We start from the raw sequence: 16,896 nt of genomic DNA on the forward strand, positions 1-16,896 counted from the left end.
TCAAAGTCCCTGGTGTGGAAACTCGTTTTAAATAAACAACAGATCACTGGGTATGGTTGGAGCTGAAGGAATGGGGAGGGCATAAGTGGGTGGGGGGGTGGTGAGTCAGGGGTTGGAGGGAGTCATTTCACTTAAGGTCTGCCAGGCCATAGGAAGGGCTCCTCATCAGACCGGGAAGCCATGGGAGGGCTTTAAGCAGGAGGGAGATGTAACCAGATTTGTGGTCTGTGATTTTAAAAGCTCACCACATGGGGGCCAGATTGAAGGACACAAAAAAGACAGAGCAAGAGCTCTCAGGAGACTGTTACAGTTCTCCCGGACTGATGAGTATGGTGGCTTGGATTAGGCACCGGTAGTGAAGACGGAGATAAGTAGACGGCGTGGAGGTACATTTTGGAGAACATTCTGATGGACCGGATGTGAGGAGCTGAGTGGTAAAGTTTCAGGGCGTGATGGGAGGTGTCTTGTAAGCCACGTTGCACAGCCCATTCCGATATAACTTGTGTTTTGAAAATTCAAGTTTGGGGGCGCCTGGGTGGCGCAGTCGGTTAAGCGTCCGACTTCAGCCAGGTGACGATCTCACGGTCCGTGAGTTCAAGCCCCGCGTCAGGCTCTGGGCTGATGGCTCGGAGCCTGGAGTTGTTTCCGATTCTGTGTCTCCCTCTCTCTCTGCCCCTCCCCCGTTCATGCTCTGTCTCTCTCTGTCCCAAAAATAAAATAAAAAACGTTGAAAAAAAAATTAAAAAAAAAAAAAAAGAAAATTCAAGTTTGTCCCAACTTGATGCCGTATTTACAGTAATGTGTATGTTTTCCTTAACCATTTTTTTTTAAATTTTTAACATTTTATTTATTTATTTATTTATTTATTTTTTTTTTTAAATTTTTTTTTCAACGTTTATTTATTTTGGGGACAGAGAGAGACAGAGCATGAACGGGGGAGGGGCAGAGAGAGAGGGAGACACAGAATCGGAAGCAGGCTCCAGGCTCTGAGCCATCAGCCCAGAGCCTGACGCGGGGCTCGAACTCACGGACCGCGAGATCGTGACCTGGCTGAAGTCGGACACTTAACCGACTACGCCACCCAGGCGCCCCACATTTTATTTATTTTTGAGACAGAGAGAGACAGAGCATGAAGGGGGGAGGGGCAGAGAGAGAGGGAGACACAGAATCGGAAGCAGGCTCCAGGCTCTGAGCCGTCAGCCCAGAGCCCGACGCGGGGCTCGAACTCCCGGACCGCGAGATCGTGACCTGAGCCGAAGTCGGATGCTTAACCGACTGAGCTACCCAGGCGCCCCTTAACCATTTGACACATGTAAGACTCAGCTATCTCAAAGAAGAAATGAGGAGAAACTAGCAAGTACTTTGGAATCAGAAATATTAGGAATTAGAAAATTAGAAACTAGAGTAATTAGATAATACTTCGAGATGAATGAAAATGACACAACATACCAAAATTTGTGGATTCAGCTAAAGTACAGGACTATTTATAGCTATAGTCACGTGTCAAAAAAGAGAGAAAGACTTCAAATCTTCCACCTTAGGATGGCAAATACAAGGAAACTAAACCCAAAGCTGGCAGAAGGAAGGAGATAATAAAGATTAGAGTAGGAATGAATGGAACAGAGATTCAAAAATCAGAGAATTAAGAAGATCACAAGTTAGTCCTTTGGAGAGATCAGCAAAGCTGACAAATCTTGAACTCCACAGATCGGGATAAAAAAAAGAGATGACTCAAATTACTCACATCAGGAGTCAAAGAGGGGACGTCACCACAAACTTTATGTAAACAGAAAAGATGGCAAGGCAATACTGTGAACGACTCTATGCCACCGAATTAGATATCCCAGATGAAATGGGCAAATTCCTAGAAAGTGACTCAAAGAAGAAATAGAAAATCTGGGTGGACCTATGACAAATAGAGAAATCGCGTGAGTAATCAAAACACCTCCCACAAAGAAAAGCCTAGGACCAGATGGTGTCTCTGGTGAATCCTACCAACTATTTAAAGGAAAATTAGGGGCGGCTCAGTTGGTTGGGCATCTGGCTCTTGGTTTCGGCTCAGGTCGTGACCTCAAGGTTCGTGAGTTCGAGCCCCACATTGGTCTCCGTGCTGATGGTGCGGAGGCCGCTTGGGATTCTCTCTCTCCCCCTCTCTCTGCCCCTCCCCTGCTCGAGCACATGCACTCTCTCTCTCAAATAAATAAATAAACTTAAAAAAAATAAAGATTAATGTCAATCCTTCCCAGACTATTATTAAAGTCAGAAGAGTAAAGAATACTCTGTGAGGCCGTTCTAACATTCTTTGAGAACTAATCAATGAGTTCAGCAAGGTTGCAGAATACAAGGTCAATATACAAAACTCAACTGTTTTTCTATACACTAGCAATGAACAGTCTGAAAATGAAATTTCTTGGGGAGCCTGGGTGGCTCACTTGGTTAAGCCTCTGACTTTGGCTCAGGTCATGATCTCACAGTCTGTGAGTTCAAGCCCTGCTTCGGGCTCTCTGCTGACAACTCAGAGCCTGGAGCCTGCTTCGGATTCTGTGTCTCCCTCTCTCTCTGCCCCTTCCCCCTCTCTCTCTCTCTCTTTCTCTGTCAAAAATAAACATTAAAAGAAAACCAAATAAAAAAATAAAAAATAACAATCTTCCTGCTTAAAGCCTTGAAATGTCTTCGGACATGAAATCCATGAATGTGAGGTCCCAGCACACATCCCGGGTCTTCTCTTTCCAGACATCACTCCAGCCCTGGCTGCTCCCTCTACAGCATGGGGGGTGGGGGTGGGGGGCACAGGGGAGGCCTTCCCCCAGGCTAAGACTCCCCAGGGCCAGGGCCCCGGTGCGGAACTGGACGCAGCCAGCCAGGCACGTGGTGGGAGCTGGTGTGCGTGATGCCCCCCTGGGCACCCTCCCCGGCATGGCTAAGTCCCCTGCTCCGTCTCCCTGCAGAGCTGGCGCGGTCATGAATGGGGGAGAGGAGGCTATGAGCATCTGACGGGTCGAAGGTGGGGACGCCACTCCACACCCGGCACACATGGGACGGTCCTGGTCCAGAGAATGATCCGGCACCAATGTCAAGTGCTGAGGCCCAGGAGCCCTGCTCTAGAATCGAACCCGGAGCACAGCTGTTCCTTTACTAAATCGCTGTTGAATAAACGGGTGGTAGGACAGCACATGTGCAGGAATCTCGCCCAAATCTTTCTTTTTAAAGAGTTTTTAAAACTTGAGATAAAATATACATGAAATTTACCAGTTTAACCGTTTTTCATGTACGCTCCAGTGGCATCCGGGACACTCACACTGTCGTGCAGCCACCCCCACCATCCGTCTCCAGAACTTTCCATCTCCCCAACCTGAGACTCCGCCCCATGAAACACGGACTCCCCACCCCCGCCCCCACCATCTACTCTCTGTCTTTGTGGATGCGACTCCTCTGGGGACCCCCTGTGCGTGGGGTCACACAGGTTGTGTCCTTCTGTGTCTGGCTTCTCTCTCTGAGTGTAATGTCCTCAGGGTCCGTCTGTGATGTAGCAGGTTTCAGGATGGCCTGAGGCGGAACCATATTCCAGTGTGTGGACAGACCACATTGCGCTCATCCTTCGTCCACGGATGGACACACAGGTCGCCCCACTTCTTGGCTACTGTGAACAAAGCTGCTGAGGAAGCCGGTGTCGCAAACATCTCCAGAGACCCTGCTTTCCATTCTTTTGTTGCTCGAATCTCTTAAGGTGAGATGGGCAGAGACTGTGAAGCGGTTCTCCCACGAGCGGAACGTCAGAGGAAGAGAATGCAATTCTGTGCTGATAGGAAGGGTCTGAACCCTCTGGCTCCAACCCAGGAAACACACACAGGAGTTGCTCCCAGATCCACCCGTGGCTTTCCCACGGATCGGGCAATCGCCCGATCCCCTGCCCAAGCGGTGGTTACGGATCGCGTCCGGGCAGGGGGCCCGTGTGAACTTCCTGCAGGCAACTTCAGCTCAGGACTTAACCTTCTGTTCCGTCACTCCTTGCTTCCCAGGATCCCTATGCAGGCCCAGGTGATCCCTTACCAAAGGAGCGCCAGGTCCCTGCTCTCACCGGGCATCGGGGACAGCCATGGAGGAGAGGGACTGGCCTCTGCTCCTCAACGGACCAAGGAGAGGCTGACATTTCCCCTCGTGCCTTCCGCTTACAGTCGGTTCCCGAGAGAAAGTGTTGCCGGCTTAGAGGAGCCACTCGGACCACAGCCTGCTCTCCCGAGGACCACGCAGGGCACGGTTTAAAGGGAAGCCACAGGACCAGAAAAGCTGGTGGCGGTGGAGGGAATGGGACGCATTCCTGCTTGCTTTGGCCTCTCCACGAAAGGTCCAGGGCCAATGGCATCAAGGAGGCATCATTCACAGGGTGTGGCCAACACATCCTGGCTTCCCTGGGACTTTCCCGCTGTTTTAAACGGAAAACCTCAACCGAGTTCTCCTATGACCCAGCAACCCTACTAGGTAAATGCCCAAAGGGACGGGGAACATTCGTCCACACCAAAACTGGTCCACGAGTGTCTGTGGCAGATTACGCACAAGGACCAAAACGTGGCAAGGACCCAGATGGCCACCGGCGGCTGAATGGATGAACAAAACGGGGTGTAGTTACCCGGTGGACTCGTATGCAGCCAGAACGAGTGAAGCGGTGACACGCGGAGATGAACACGGGACACAAGACGCTCAGTGAGAGAAACCAGACACAAGAGGCCACGAGATGTGGGATTCCGTGCCCGCGAGACATTGGATTAGCGGCTGGGAGGGAGCCGGAGAGGGGGAATTGAGGGCCTGTGTAACGGGGTCCATGTTGGGGGTTTCCTTCCGGGGTAGTGAAAATGTTCTGGAATTAAGCGATGGGAATGAGCACGTGACACTTCAAATATGCTAAAACCACCAGCTTGCACACTTTAATACGATGGCGTTTATGTTATGTGGATTATATCTGAGCAATGATTTTTTAAATGTTTTTTTTTTTCGGGGCGCCTGGGTGGCGCAGTCGGTTAAGCGTCCGACTTCAGCCAGGTCACGATCTCGCGGTCCGTGAGTTCGGGCCCCGCGTCGGGCTCTGGGCTGATGGCTCAGAGCCTGGAGCCTGTTTCCGATTCTGTGTCTCCCTCTCTCTCTGCCCCTCCCCCGCTCATGCTCTGTCTCTCTCTGTCCCAAAAATAAATAAACGTTGAAAAAAAAAATTTAAATTTTTTTTTTTTAAACCCTGAAAGGTCCAGGTCCCCGGGGAACACTCCAGGTGCCGTAACTCAGGGATCAGGTTGCAAACAGATTGATATTGAGAGCGAGTCCCTGCTCCCCTTTGCTGAGCCCTGGCCTTGGTGACTGCCACCGGAGGCTCCTTGGAGAAAGCTCACGGAGCTAATAAACCACAGAGCCGGGGGGGGGGGGGGTACCCATGTGCTCGGCCTCTACTCAGGACGTCTCGTGGCTCTTCTGCAGCCTGCTTGCTTATGGAGAGAACATTCCTGGAAGAGAGTGAGCATAATCAGGGAACATACACACGAGGAGACAGGCTGAGCTCTCCTCCATAGATCTTTTTGTACTGTTGAGGCTGTCTGCATGTCTGTGTGTCTGTATTTCCAAGCACAAACATTACTATTCCAATCAGATCTGGGGTTTTTTTTGGCGGGGGGGGGGGGGGGGGGAGGGGGGAGGGTGTAAAAAAAAAACAACCTGAAAGCAGAATAAAACGAAAAGATAGCTTTGGCTGAAAGATCAAATAAAAATTAAATTAAAAAAAAGTTTCACCACATGTTTACAAGGAAAGAATTAACCAGTAAAACCACAGGACCACCAAAAATGAGTTTGGAGTCCAAGAATGGTATGAAATACATCCCTCTGGGAGCTTTCCAAATCTCCTTGAAAGGATTTCCCCTCGGTGGTTGTTAAAACTTTTTTTTTTTTTTTCCCTCCCAGAAGGGCTTCTTCCTAATTGACTGTTTTTATTTAACTAATGGCTGTTAATTAACCCGTGCTATTAGGACTTTAAAGACCATTTATGAATTGGTGGGGGGAAGGTTTTAAAAGCCACTTTTTTGGCACAGACCTGAGCATCTGATCCTTTCAAGGGTGGCACAAAAGGACAATTTCCATAACGATGCAGCTTCTGAAGAGTGGATTTTGTGTGGAAAACACCTGTGTGCCACCAAGCTCCTTATTTTTCTCATGGCTTTCTGGCCACTGGCTGCCACATTTCTCCGCGATACTGAATCATTTCCATAGCAAACTGCTGTGACCTCGGACAGCCTTCGCAAGGGCTGGCTGAATCCACGTCAAGCACATATTTTTCCCCTTAAATCCCATTTTTTTCAGTCTTAACCACTTCTAGGCAACCAGGAAGCAGGGGAACAGAACGGTCGTGCCAACGTTCCATATTGCCTGAGAATGACAGGGCAAAGGGGAGGAGAGAGGATAAAAAGAGGCACGGAAGGTTTTAGAAAGCGGGCAAGAGAAACAATTCGGTGACAAAAGCTGTCAAAAATTCTTCTTCATTTGATTTACTTTTATTTTATTTTTTTTTCAACATTTTTATTTATTTTTGGGACAGAGAGAGACAGAGCATGAGCGGGGGAGGGGCAGAGAGAGAGGGAGACACAGAATCCGAAACAGGCTCCAGGCTCTGAGCCATCAGCCCAGAGCCCGACGCGGGGCTCGAACTCACGGACCGCGAGATCGTGACCTGGCTGAAGTTGGACGCTTAACCGACTGCGCCACCCAGGCGCCCCTACTTTTATTTTTTAATGCTTATTTATTTTTGAGACAGAGAGAGAGAGAGTGTGAGCGGGGGAGGGGCAGACAGAGAGGGAGACACAGAATCCAACGTGGGCTCCAGACTCTGAGCTGTCAGCACAGAGCGCGATGTGGGGCTCGAACTCACAAACCGTGAGTGAGATCATGACCTGAGCCGAAGTCGGACGCCCAACCGACTGAGCCACCCAGGCACCCCAAATGTTTATTTAATCTTGAGAGAGAGAGCGAGAGAGAGACAGAGCGTGAGTGGGGGAGGGGCGGAGAGAGAGGGAGACACAGAATCGGAAGCAGGCTCCAGGCTCCGAGCCGTCAGTACAGAGCCCAATGCGGGGCTCGAACTCACAAACTGTGAGTGAGATCATGACCTGAGCCGAAGTCGGATGCTCAACTGACTGAGCCACCCAGGTGCCCCCAAAATTCCTTTTTAAAAAACATTTATTTATTTATTTTGAGAGAGAGCGTGCGCAAGCTGGGGAGGGGCGGGGGTGGGGGGGAGACGGAGAATCCCAAGGAGGCTGACTGAGCCACCCAGGTGCCCCTTGGGTGAATAACTTGTTAAATTAACTTCCATGCTTGTAATCACTAACTCCTGTTTCCGATGGATACATTTTGCTAATGGTCTTTTCAAATTGTTTGAGAATGTTATGAAATTTAAAAAAAAAAAAAGCATTTTACACTTTTCTTTTTTCCTGGGCTATAACTTATGTACCTCAAAGCGAACAGTTGTTCATTTTTTACCTATGTGTAACTTTTTACATGTGTGTGGACCTTTGTCCCCGGAACACTCCCAGGCCTCTAGATGGCTCCCTCACGTCCTTTCCCAGTTAACACCTCTGCGCCCACGATTCTGACTTGTGCTGCCACACGGCTTTTGTTTATTCTTGACTTCACGGTGACGGGAGTACACAGAATGGACTCTCTTGTGCCCGATTCTTTGTGTAAAATTATGTCTGTGAGATTCACCCCTATTGTTGAGTCATCATTTATTCACCCTAAAAACTACTGGTGAGTAGTATTGCGTTGTATGAACACACCAGGATTTAGCTATCTACTCCCCTGTCGATGGGCATTTGGATGGGTCCCAATTTCCTCCAACTCTTTTTTCTTAAATTAATTTATTTATTTGAGAGAGAGAGAAAGAGAGAACAGGGGAGGGGCAGAGGGAGAGGAGAGAAAGAGAATCCCAAAGCAGGCTCCACACTGTCGGTGCAGAGCCCGATGCAGCGCTCGAACTCATGACCCATGAGATCATGACCTGAACTGAAATCAAGAGTCTGATGCCCAACCAAATGAGCCACCCAGGTGCCCTGTCCTCCAATTCTTGATACGCACAACTGGCAAGAAACTTTGTACGCAAACACAGTTGACAAGAAATGACAAACAGGGGCGCCTGGGTGGCTCAGTCGCTAAAGCGTCCAACTCATCATATAGACTCAGGTCATGATCCCAGGGTTGCGGGATCGAGCCCCACGTCTTGGGGCTTGGGATTCTCTCTCTCTCTGCACTTCCCCCTCCCCCTCTCCCCCTCTCTTGCTGTCTCTCAAAATAAATAAACAGTAAAAAAAAAAAAAAAAAAAAAAGAAATGACAACTCTTGTAAGTTGTGCCACAGGTAAAATTATAGTTGACAGGTGATAGGAACTATTTTACAAGCCATACACAAATTATGAAAAGTGACATTATGTGGGGACTGGGGTCTTTGCCGGGAGATGTCTCTACTGGGAGCCCCCCTCCGGCTCCTTGTGCGTCTCTCCCGTAAGGACACTAGTCATTGAATTTAGGACTCACCCAAATCCAGCATGACCTCATCCCACATAAGAACGGACAGGAAGAATGGAACTGAGTGGAGAGTGGGCTCAGAGTCCAAGATTCCCAGGAGGGAAAAGAAAGAACTGATGTATTGCCCGATATCAGGGGTTGGCAAACTTTTTCTCTCGGGGCCAGATAACAAGCATTTTTGGCTTTGGGGGTCCTATGGTCTCTGTCGCAACTACGCATCTTTGTCGTTACAGCACGAAAAGTAGCCAGAGACAAGAAATACACGAACAGGCATGACTATGTGCCAATAAAACTTGCTTTATGACAACAGGCAGAAGGCCGGACTTGGCCGAATGGTTGCAGTTTGCCAATCTTTGTCCTGTGTGTTCAAGCACACGGCAAAACGAAAAGACAAAACAAAACAAACCTACCGGTAGGCCTAAGGCGAACATAATGGAAAAAATATTGAAGCGCGTAGGAAATCGTCAGAGAGCAAGGCCGTAAGAGGAAGTCAAAAAAGACAATGTCTGAAAGTAAGGTTGATACCAGGGGAAAGAGTCAGTGTTGAAAAGGGTTGGTTGCTAGTGGAGGGATTTGAGTAGCAGAGACAGCACAAGGGGCTGTTACTCCGGGATAAACCTTTCTCATCTTTTTGATACCGGAACAACAGGGAAACAATGTATAAATTAAAACCACCACGGCGGGGAGTCCCGTGTGGACAGTCCGTCTCGGCTGCCTGGAAGGTAGAGAGAGACGTGGAAGCTCCCACCAGGGGGAGCTGTGACAAAACGCAACGACTTTTGTCTGGAAAAAGTAAAACTGAAAATCACCAAGGCTGGTCTACAGCAGGGAAAGCCAAACCGCCACGCGGTGGGCCAAATCCGGCCCTCTACCTGCGGGCTTTGTTTCTGTTTTGTCTTGTTATTTTATCCTATTTTTTTTTTTTATTGAGATATAACTGATGTACAACATTAGTTTCAGATGTACAACACAATTCTATCGGCATATATTGCAAAGTGATCACAAATCCTGTTACCATCATTGTAGGTACTTAGAATTTTTTTTCTTGGGGTGAGAACTTTTAAGATCTGTTCTCTTAGCAACTTCCTTTTTTATTTTTTAAATATGTATTTGTTTATTTTGATAGAGAGAAAGAAACAGAGAATGTGTGCGTGGGGGGGAGGGGCAGAGAGAGAAGGAGACACAGAATCCGAAGCAGGCTCCAGGCTCTGAGCCGTCAGCGCAAAGCCTGACGCGGGGCTTGAACTCACGAACTGTAAGATCATGACCTGAGCCGAAGTTGGATGCTTAACTGACTGAGCCACCCAGGTGCCTCTAGGAATTAATTTAAATATAAAAAAGTAACGGGTTAGCCCCCCCCCCCCCATACTAAATTGACTCAATACAGGGACAGGGGAAAAAGGATATATGTTTTAAATTTTTGACAAACACAGTCAAGTTTTTCTTCAACAGAGTTGTACTGATGCATTGCTACCAACAGTATGTGGGCCTCACGAATGAGGTTCAGACTTTTGTCTTGAGAAACTGGGGCTAATTACTTAGCTAGATAACTTACGCCCATCATAAACTGCTAACTTCTAGTCAGCCCAGAACTCTCATTTGAAGATTATAGCAGTTAGCATTTGACCTGCATCTAAAAGAAAATCTAACCGAAGCAGGTTTTAAAATAGGGGCTTGGGGCACCTGTGCCACTCTTGGTCTCAGGGTTATAAGTTCAAACCCCACATTGGGCGTTGGGATTATTAAAAAATAAAACCTTTAAAAAACTGGAGTTACTTTTTTCTCACCAGAGGGGAAATCGACATGTAAATGGATGCTGGCATTGATTCAGCTACTCACTGTTGCCATCAAGGTCCCAGGACCTTAATGTCTTAAGCTGCTGGCTTCTTTCTTGTGCCCCTTAACTGTCGCTTCATGATTGCAAAATGGCTGCCATGGCTCCATACAGTACATCTCCGTTCCAGAAGAAAAGAACGAACCGTGAAGTCATGACCTGAGCCGAGGTCAGACACTTAACCGACTGAGCCACCCAGGCGCCCCTCCTGCTTGTCCTTTAAAGCAGATGTGCTGGCAGAGACTGACTTGCCCTTGTGTTTTATTGGTCAAGATGGTCACGCAGCACTTGCTGCTGTGGAGGAGTCTGGGAAAGGGGATTTTGCTTTTCCACCCTTTCTGGGGCTGGACATGGCTGTACGGTCTGCTACCATCATCATATTAAGAGAGGTTAAGGTCCACTTCAGCTCCCAGAACAACCAGTCACAGACATGAACTGGGTAAATAAATAGGATGCAGGGCTGGGGTGAGGGGAGAAAACTTAAGGAGAAGCCAAAACAAAAACAAAAACAAAAACAAGGCAACACTCAAACAACCAGCCACCAAGATGAACAGCACTTTAATGCAGTAGGTTAAAGAAACAACACGAATGCCCCAAATCCACGATGAACAAATCCACGATGAACCCTCCTGTCCCTTCTTCTCAGCAGGGCAGAATATTTGGTTGATAAATCTTTATGTATTGAGCAGCTACTCTGTGCCCTCCCAGGGAAGCAGCAATGAGTGAAACGGACATAGAGAAGGGGAGGCTGACTGAAGATCCATAATGTAGGGCAGTGTAATAGAAAGTGGCGGGATCCTTTCTGTCTCCATTGGGGAACCTCTCCTGACCTCCCCACGTCAGGTTCCTCATCAGAACCACTTGGCACTCTGTGGGTCTCTGCATTATTGTTAAGTTTGCATTCATTTGCACAATTCTAGGTTTTCCGACTGTCTTCCTGAACAGATTTCATCTGGTTTTGGTCCTCTTTGTGTCCCCAGCATCTAACACGATGCACAGTGTAAGTGCTGTGGCTTTGTAGCTTTGTATCAATTCCACAAATTCCACTGCAGAAATGAGGTACCTGCACATGTGCACGCACGAACCAATGCGTGAGTGAAACGGGAACAGCAATCCTCCTGCCCCAGCAGCAGTCTCCTCCAGGAGTGGGGGTGGGGTGGGGAGGCAGGGACAGCCAGTGATGTCACAAGAGGTGGCAGGGATGGAAGGTTCTGGAAGGTTGAATGAGGTAGAAGGCTGTTGGGAGAGGAATACGGACCACCTTCCTGCTTCTCATCACCACAACCATTCTGGGTGGACCCAGACAGTGACGAGGGCTGGCAAGGGGCAGCACATGTCCAGATTTCCAGGAGGCACAACCTGTTTATCATCTTTGCAGAAGAAGAAAACACTTTGACTGCCCAGATGTTTCAGCGACCAAAGACATGTTGTGATGGTCAGGACTCATGACAAGTGGCAGGTGACAGTGATATGGGAGAGGAGCATGTGGGGATCCTTTGGGATTCAGTGTCTCGTTGTCATTCAGCAGGAGGCACACATTTTGACCTTGAGCTAGACTCTCAGTATCCTTATCTGTGTTGCATTTTCTCATTGATTGTGCTGGTGTACAAAAACAGCTATTGATCTTCGAATATTGATAACCTAATAGAAATTTTTATTTCTTCTTTTTTTTAATTTTTTAACGTTTATTTATTTTTGAGAAAGAGAGAGACAGAGCATGAACGGGGGAGGGTCAGAGAGAGGGAGACACAGAATCCGAAACAGGCTCCAGGCTCTGAGCTTGTCAGCACAGAGCCCGACGCGGGGCTCGAACTCACGGACCGCGAGATCATGACCTGAGCCGAAGTCGGCCGCTTAACCGACAGAGCCACCCAGGCGCCCCTAGAAATTTTTATTTCTAGTAGCTGTTCAGTTTATTGGATAGTCTAGCAGTCAATCATATTAGGTGCAAAATGACAATGCTGTCTGTTCCCGGTCTGTATCCCCTTCATTTATTTTTCTTATCTTATTGCATTGACTAAGAACCTTCAGATCCATGCTGAATAGCAGCGGTGACAGCTGACATCTTTGTCTTATTCGTTACTTCTTAGAAATTCCTCCAGTGCTTTCATTACTGTTAGTAAGTATAATATTTATTGCATGCTTCTGCTAGTTAAGGAAATGTCTTCCATTTCTTATTTGTTAAGGATTTTCATAAAAAATCGATACTTCATCAAATTCTATCCTGAGGAGATCATGTTTTTCCACCCTTTGTCCCTTAAATGCAGCAACTCATGCTGACAGATGTTTAATGTTGAATAATTTTTGCAGTTACAATAAACCCCGTGTGACCTTTTAAAGTTGTGAAGCGTCTTGCGTATAAAATAACGTGAAAACCGTATCTGAAAGTTTACCTATACTTTTTTTAATCCAGAGGTGCTCTTGTCACGTTATGGGTATGAATTATTTCTTGGTATATGATCCAAGCAACTATCTTATCCCCAGTCAGTGACTTGTCTTGACTTCCTGTTTTCTGATGTTTCAGTAAGTAGACATTCTTCATCTGGTCAAAATCCGTTTAACACATGGCTGGATTTGACCTTAGCTGGGTTGTAGAATCCTACCCATCTCCATGTACCAGCTGCTCATGAACGAACGAGTGCTCCCAAGATGAAGAAGACAAAATTATGCTGTGACCACAGGCAAAGTTACCTTGCTGTGTTCTATTTGTAAAGTGGGGATAACAGTAAATAATAGTAACTACCTCCTAGGATTATTGTGAAGATTAAATGAGTTCATGTGTGTAAAACTTTCAGAACAGTACTTGGTGCACAGGAGAGATCCTTCTGTTACTTTCCGTGATGGCTGTTGTTGTTCTGTATTAAATGCAGTCGTGGTCTTAACGGGGCTGCTGGTTTCACCAGGATCCTCTCAGCCCAGGAGCACAAGGAAATGACTCAGGGTATGGCTCCCAAATTGTGCTTGCCATCTGCACCTTGTGACTGCCTTGTCTTGTCCAGGGTTTCTCAATGTTGGCCCTGTTGACCTTCGGGGTCCGAGAATTCTTAGCCGTGAGGGGCTATCCTGGGCATGGCAGGGCATTGAGCAGCATCTTCTACTTCTGCCCCCTAGACGCCAGTAGCATCCCCTAATTGTGACTCCCAAAATGTCCCCAGACACTGCCAGGTGTCCCCAGGGGCCCAGAATGGCCCTTGGTTAAGAACCACAGGTCTACTGAATCGGTATATTTAGATATAGACTCATTTGCCTAATATTGAGTCAACCCCTTTCGTGTGTCAGGCACTGTGTTACGTGTTAGGGATATAATGATCCACAAGATATACACACACACACACACACACACACACACACACACACCCCTACCTAGTGACAAACCTAGATTATGCAATAAAGGGAAAGAGACGGTGGAATTAGAGGGTGTAGAGTCTAGCCCAGCCTGAGATAACCGAGGATATTCCCCTGAAGAAAAGACTCATAAGCAGAGGCTGAGTTTGGGGAGAGATTGATAGATGAGGATTAGGGAGAACAGTGTTTTTAGCATAAGGGACAGCAGGTGCAGAATGTGGGGACCCATTTGCAAGACTAAGCTGATGGAGTTTGCTGATGGGTCAGATGTGGGGACGGAGACGGACACGGTGGGGGGAAGGGGGAGAGGGCGGGAGGGAGGAGAGAAGCAGACAGAAGCAAGGAAGGGAGAAGGGAGAAAAGAGAGGTGGGAGAGACAAAGCAGGGGAGGGAGGGAGGTAAGATGGTTAGGTGATGGGTAGATGGATGAATGGATGAGTGGATGGAAAGATGGACGGAAAGAAGGAAAGATGGGTGGATGGAATGATGGAGTGAATGGGATGATAGAGCAATGGAGGCAAAAGTAGGAACTCAAGGGTGGATCAAGGGTGACCCTAAGATTCTGGGCCACACCCTCCTGGTCCAGGCCTGGGTCCAAGGCTCTCCTGGCTTCCTCTTTTGTGGCAGATTTTGCAATTGTCTTTATGTGGTTGTTCACAGCTTCATCCAGATTCTTTGGCTGTTTGCTTTGTCCCATGGATTGATGTACTCTGTGTGTGTAAATGCCACAGAGACTCACTTAAGTTCATGTTGTCATGTGCCTTTTTAGCTACCTGTTTTCACTGAAATACAAAGCCAGTGCCTGCTAGTGTAGAACTGTGTGCAGGCTACAGGGCTACATTTGCCCGACCGCGCATCGTCAGGTTCTCGTCTGCCGTGTCCCTGGTTCTTGCAGAACATTAACCGCAGATCTAGAAGGTAGAACGGCTTGATTCTGGCGTGAAGTATAATGTCTGTCATGGACAAGATAATACAATTTTCTTTCTTAGAAACTGCCAACACATCGTTTTCAATCAATGTCGGCCAGCAATTTTGGCCTCCAAGGGGACAGTTGATGACGTCTGCAGACGTCTTTGATTGGGACAAAATGGCATACCGGATTTGTGATTTTAACTACATGCTTAGGGGAATCTGGTTAAGGAAACGTGTGTGGCCAATGTCGAAATGTTCGGGAAATTTTGATTCGTTAAAATTCAAAAGTTCATTAAACAACATTTAATATTTTCACGTCTTCTAAATATTTTTGCAACTCTATTAGTCTGCTTTGGCTGCCCTGAGAAAATACTGCAGAATGGGTGGCTTGGCAGAAATTTATTTTCTCTCATTTCTGGGGGCTGGAAGTCCAAGATCAAGGTGTTAGCACGGCGGGTTTCTGGTGACAACCCTCTTCGGAGCTTGCAGACAGCTGTCTCTTCGCTGTGTCCTCACATGGTGAAGACAGAGAAAGAGCTAGTTTCCTTTCCTCTTATAAGGACGCTAACCCTGTTGGATCAGGGCTCCGCTCTTAGAACTTCATCTAACCTGAATTACGTCCCTGGGAAGGTTCCATCTCCCAACACAATCACATTGGAGGGTTAGGATTTCAACATAGGAATTTGGGGGGAACATAATTTAGTCCAGGAAAATAATTATTGATTTCTCTTAAGTAAATGTTTAAAAGAATGTTGCTTCATCAATTTGAGGATGAACCTACTGAAAATCAAACAAGGTTAAAGAGTGGGGGTTGACCCCATCACACACGAAAGGCTTCGAACAAGACGGTCCAGTTAGTGAGTGTGCAAGGACCCTGACAGCCAGAATCTGCACCATCCTCCAAGGAAGGGTTAGCGACCACGCGATCTGAAGTCTGACCACTGACCAATGTCTTCCAAGGGGGCTCTGTCCGTCTTGCAACATATGAGAGTGTCTGTTTTCCCACATCCTTGCTAATATACTTTTCCATCCTTGTTGATCTTACGCAATCAGACAGGTGAGAATCCCATCCTAGTATTTTCTTTCGCATTTCTCTTATGACTGAAAAAGTCACTGTAAGATTTGTTTCAGAGAACTTCCTATTTATGCCCCTTGCCCACCTTCCATTGGGGTTTGGATTTTTTCCTGCTGGTCCACTGGAGTTGTTCGCATATAAAGGAAATCAGGCCTTCATCTGTCACACGTTACTCATATTTTCTCTCAGCTTGTTGTTGATCTTTTGTTTATGGCATTCTTTGGCCATGTGGGAAATGAAAAACTTCTTACGTAGCAAGATTTACCATTTCTCCTTTACGTCCTCTGGGCTTTCATGTTGTACTATCTTTAAGACAACCTACCAGAACAGGGGCGCCCGGGTGGCTCAGTCGGTTAAGTGTCCGCCTTCGGCTCAGGTCATGATCTCACGGTCCGTGGGTTCGAGCCCTGCGTCGGGCTCTGTGCTGACAGCTCGGAGCCTGGAGCCTGTTTCGGATTCTGTGTCTCCCTCTCTCTCTGCCCCTCCCCCATTTGCGCTCTCTCTCTGCTTTTCAAAAATGAATGCTAAAAAAAAAAAAAAAAAAAAAAAGACAACCTACCAGAACAGAACTCTCCTGTAAGTTTCTTTCCCTTGGGCAGGTTAAAATGTTTTCTTACCCACATACCACACACAGACTTGGTCCCTATATTCTAAGCATTTAAGAGACTCTTCTGGAAACTCACAGACTGAATGCCCTCTGGGCTTACAACTGCTCTAAGACCCAGCACATAGACCCTCTCCTCCCCTCCTACGCCCAGGACAGGCATGACTAATCTATTCCCAGGATTCCAGGCAGACATGACCAGTGGATGGAAGTTGGCTTCAGAACTGCAGCCCCTTTGCCAGTCCTGCTAAGCCCCCTGCTTTGTGCCTTGCAGTGCTGTGAAGAATGGCCTCTCTGGACCTGGAAGGGCTAAACTCCCAATGGCTCACGAAGAGGAAACTGTAGACCCTGAACTGGACATGAGTGAAACCAAAGGTACGCTGGCGAGAACGCTCGTGGGAAAGAAAGGCACACAGACTCGGCCGAGCCTTTTGAGAAAGGAGCCTGGGGCCCAGAGAGTCAGGACACAGCTGATCCTTGCCCGGGCCCCTAACCGTGGCTGAGGCGCCTGACACAGGGGGTGGAGGAGTGGGGTACTGCTTCCTACACCTGATAGGGAGGGCAGGCAGCACAG

At 47.6% G+C, this 16,896-nt stretch overlaps 1 protein-coding gene across 5 annotated transcripts in view; it reads left to right on the top strand.

Moving 5' to 3' along the window:
* The window catches only part of LOC101085442 (long-chain-fatty-acid--CoA ligase ACSBG2), a 47,378-nt gene that overhangs the window by 3,403 nt on the left and 27,079 nt on the right, over positions 1-16,896 (top strand). The window contains exons 1-2 of one of the 5 annotated variants that reach the window (XM_045044542.1): positions 11,594-11,845; positions 16,597-16,697. In XM_045044542.1, coding sequence (XP_044900477.1) covers positions 11,832-11,845; positions 16,597-16,697 — 115 coding nt within the window. In that variant the 5' untranslated portion in view covers positions 11,594-11,831. Of the gene's footprint in view, positions 1-11,593; positions 11,846-16,596; positions 16,698-16,896 lie in introns of those variants that run through there. The other 4 variants (XM_019816243.3, XM_045044531.1, XM_006928293.4 and 1 more) reach the window with 4 other exon arrangements.

This window comes from Felis catus, chromosome A2 (genome assembly GCF_018350175.1).
Source record: "Felis catus isolate Fca126 chromosome A2, F.catus_Fca126_mat1.0, whole genome shotgun sequence".
Taxonomy (NCBI): Eukaryota; Metazoa; Chordata; class Mammalia; order Carnivora; family Felidae; genus Felis; species Felis catus.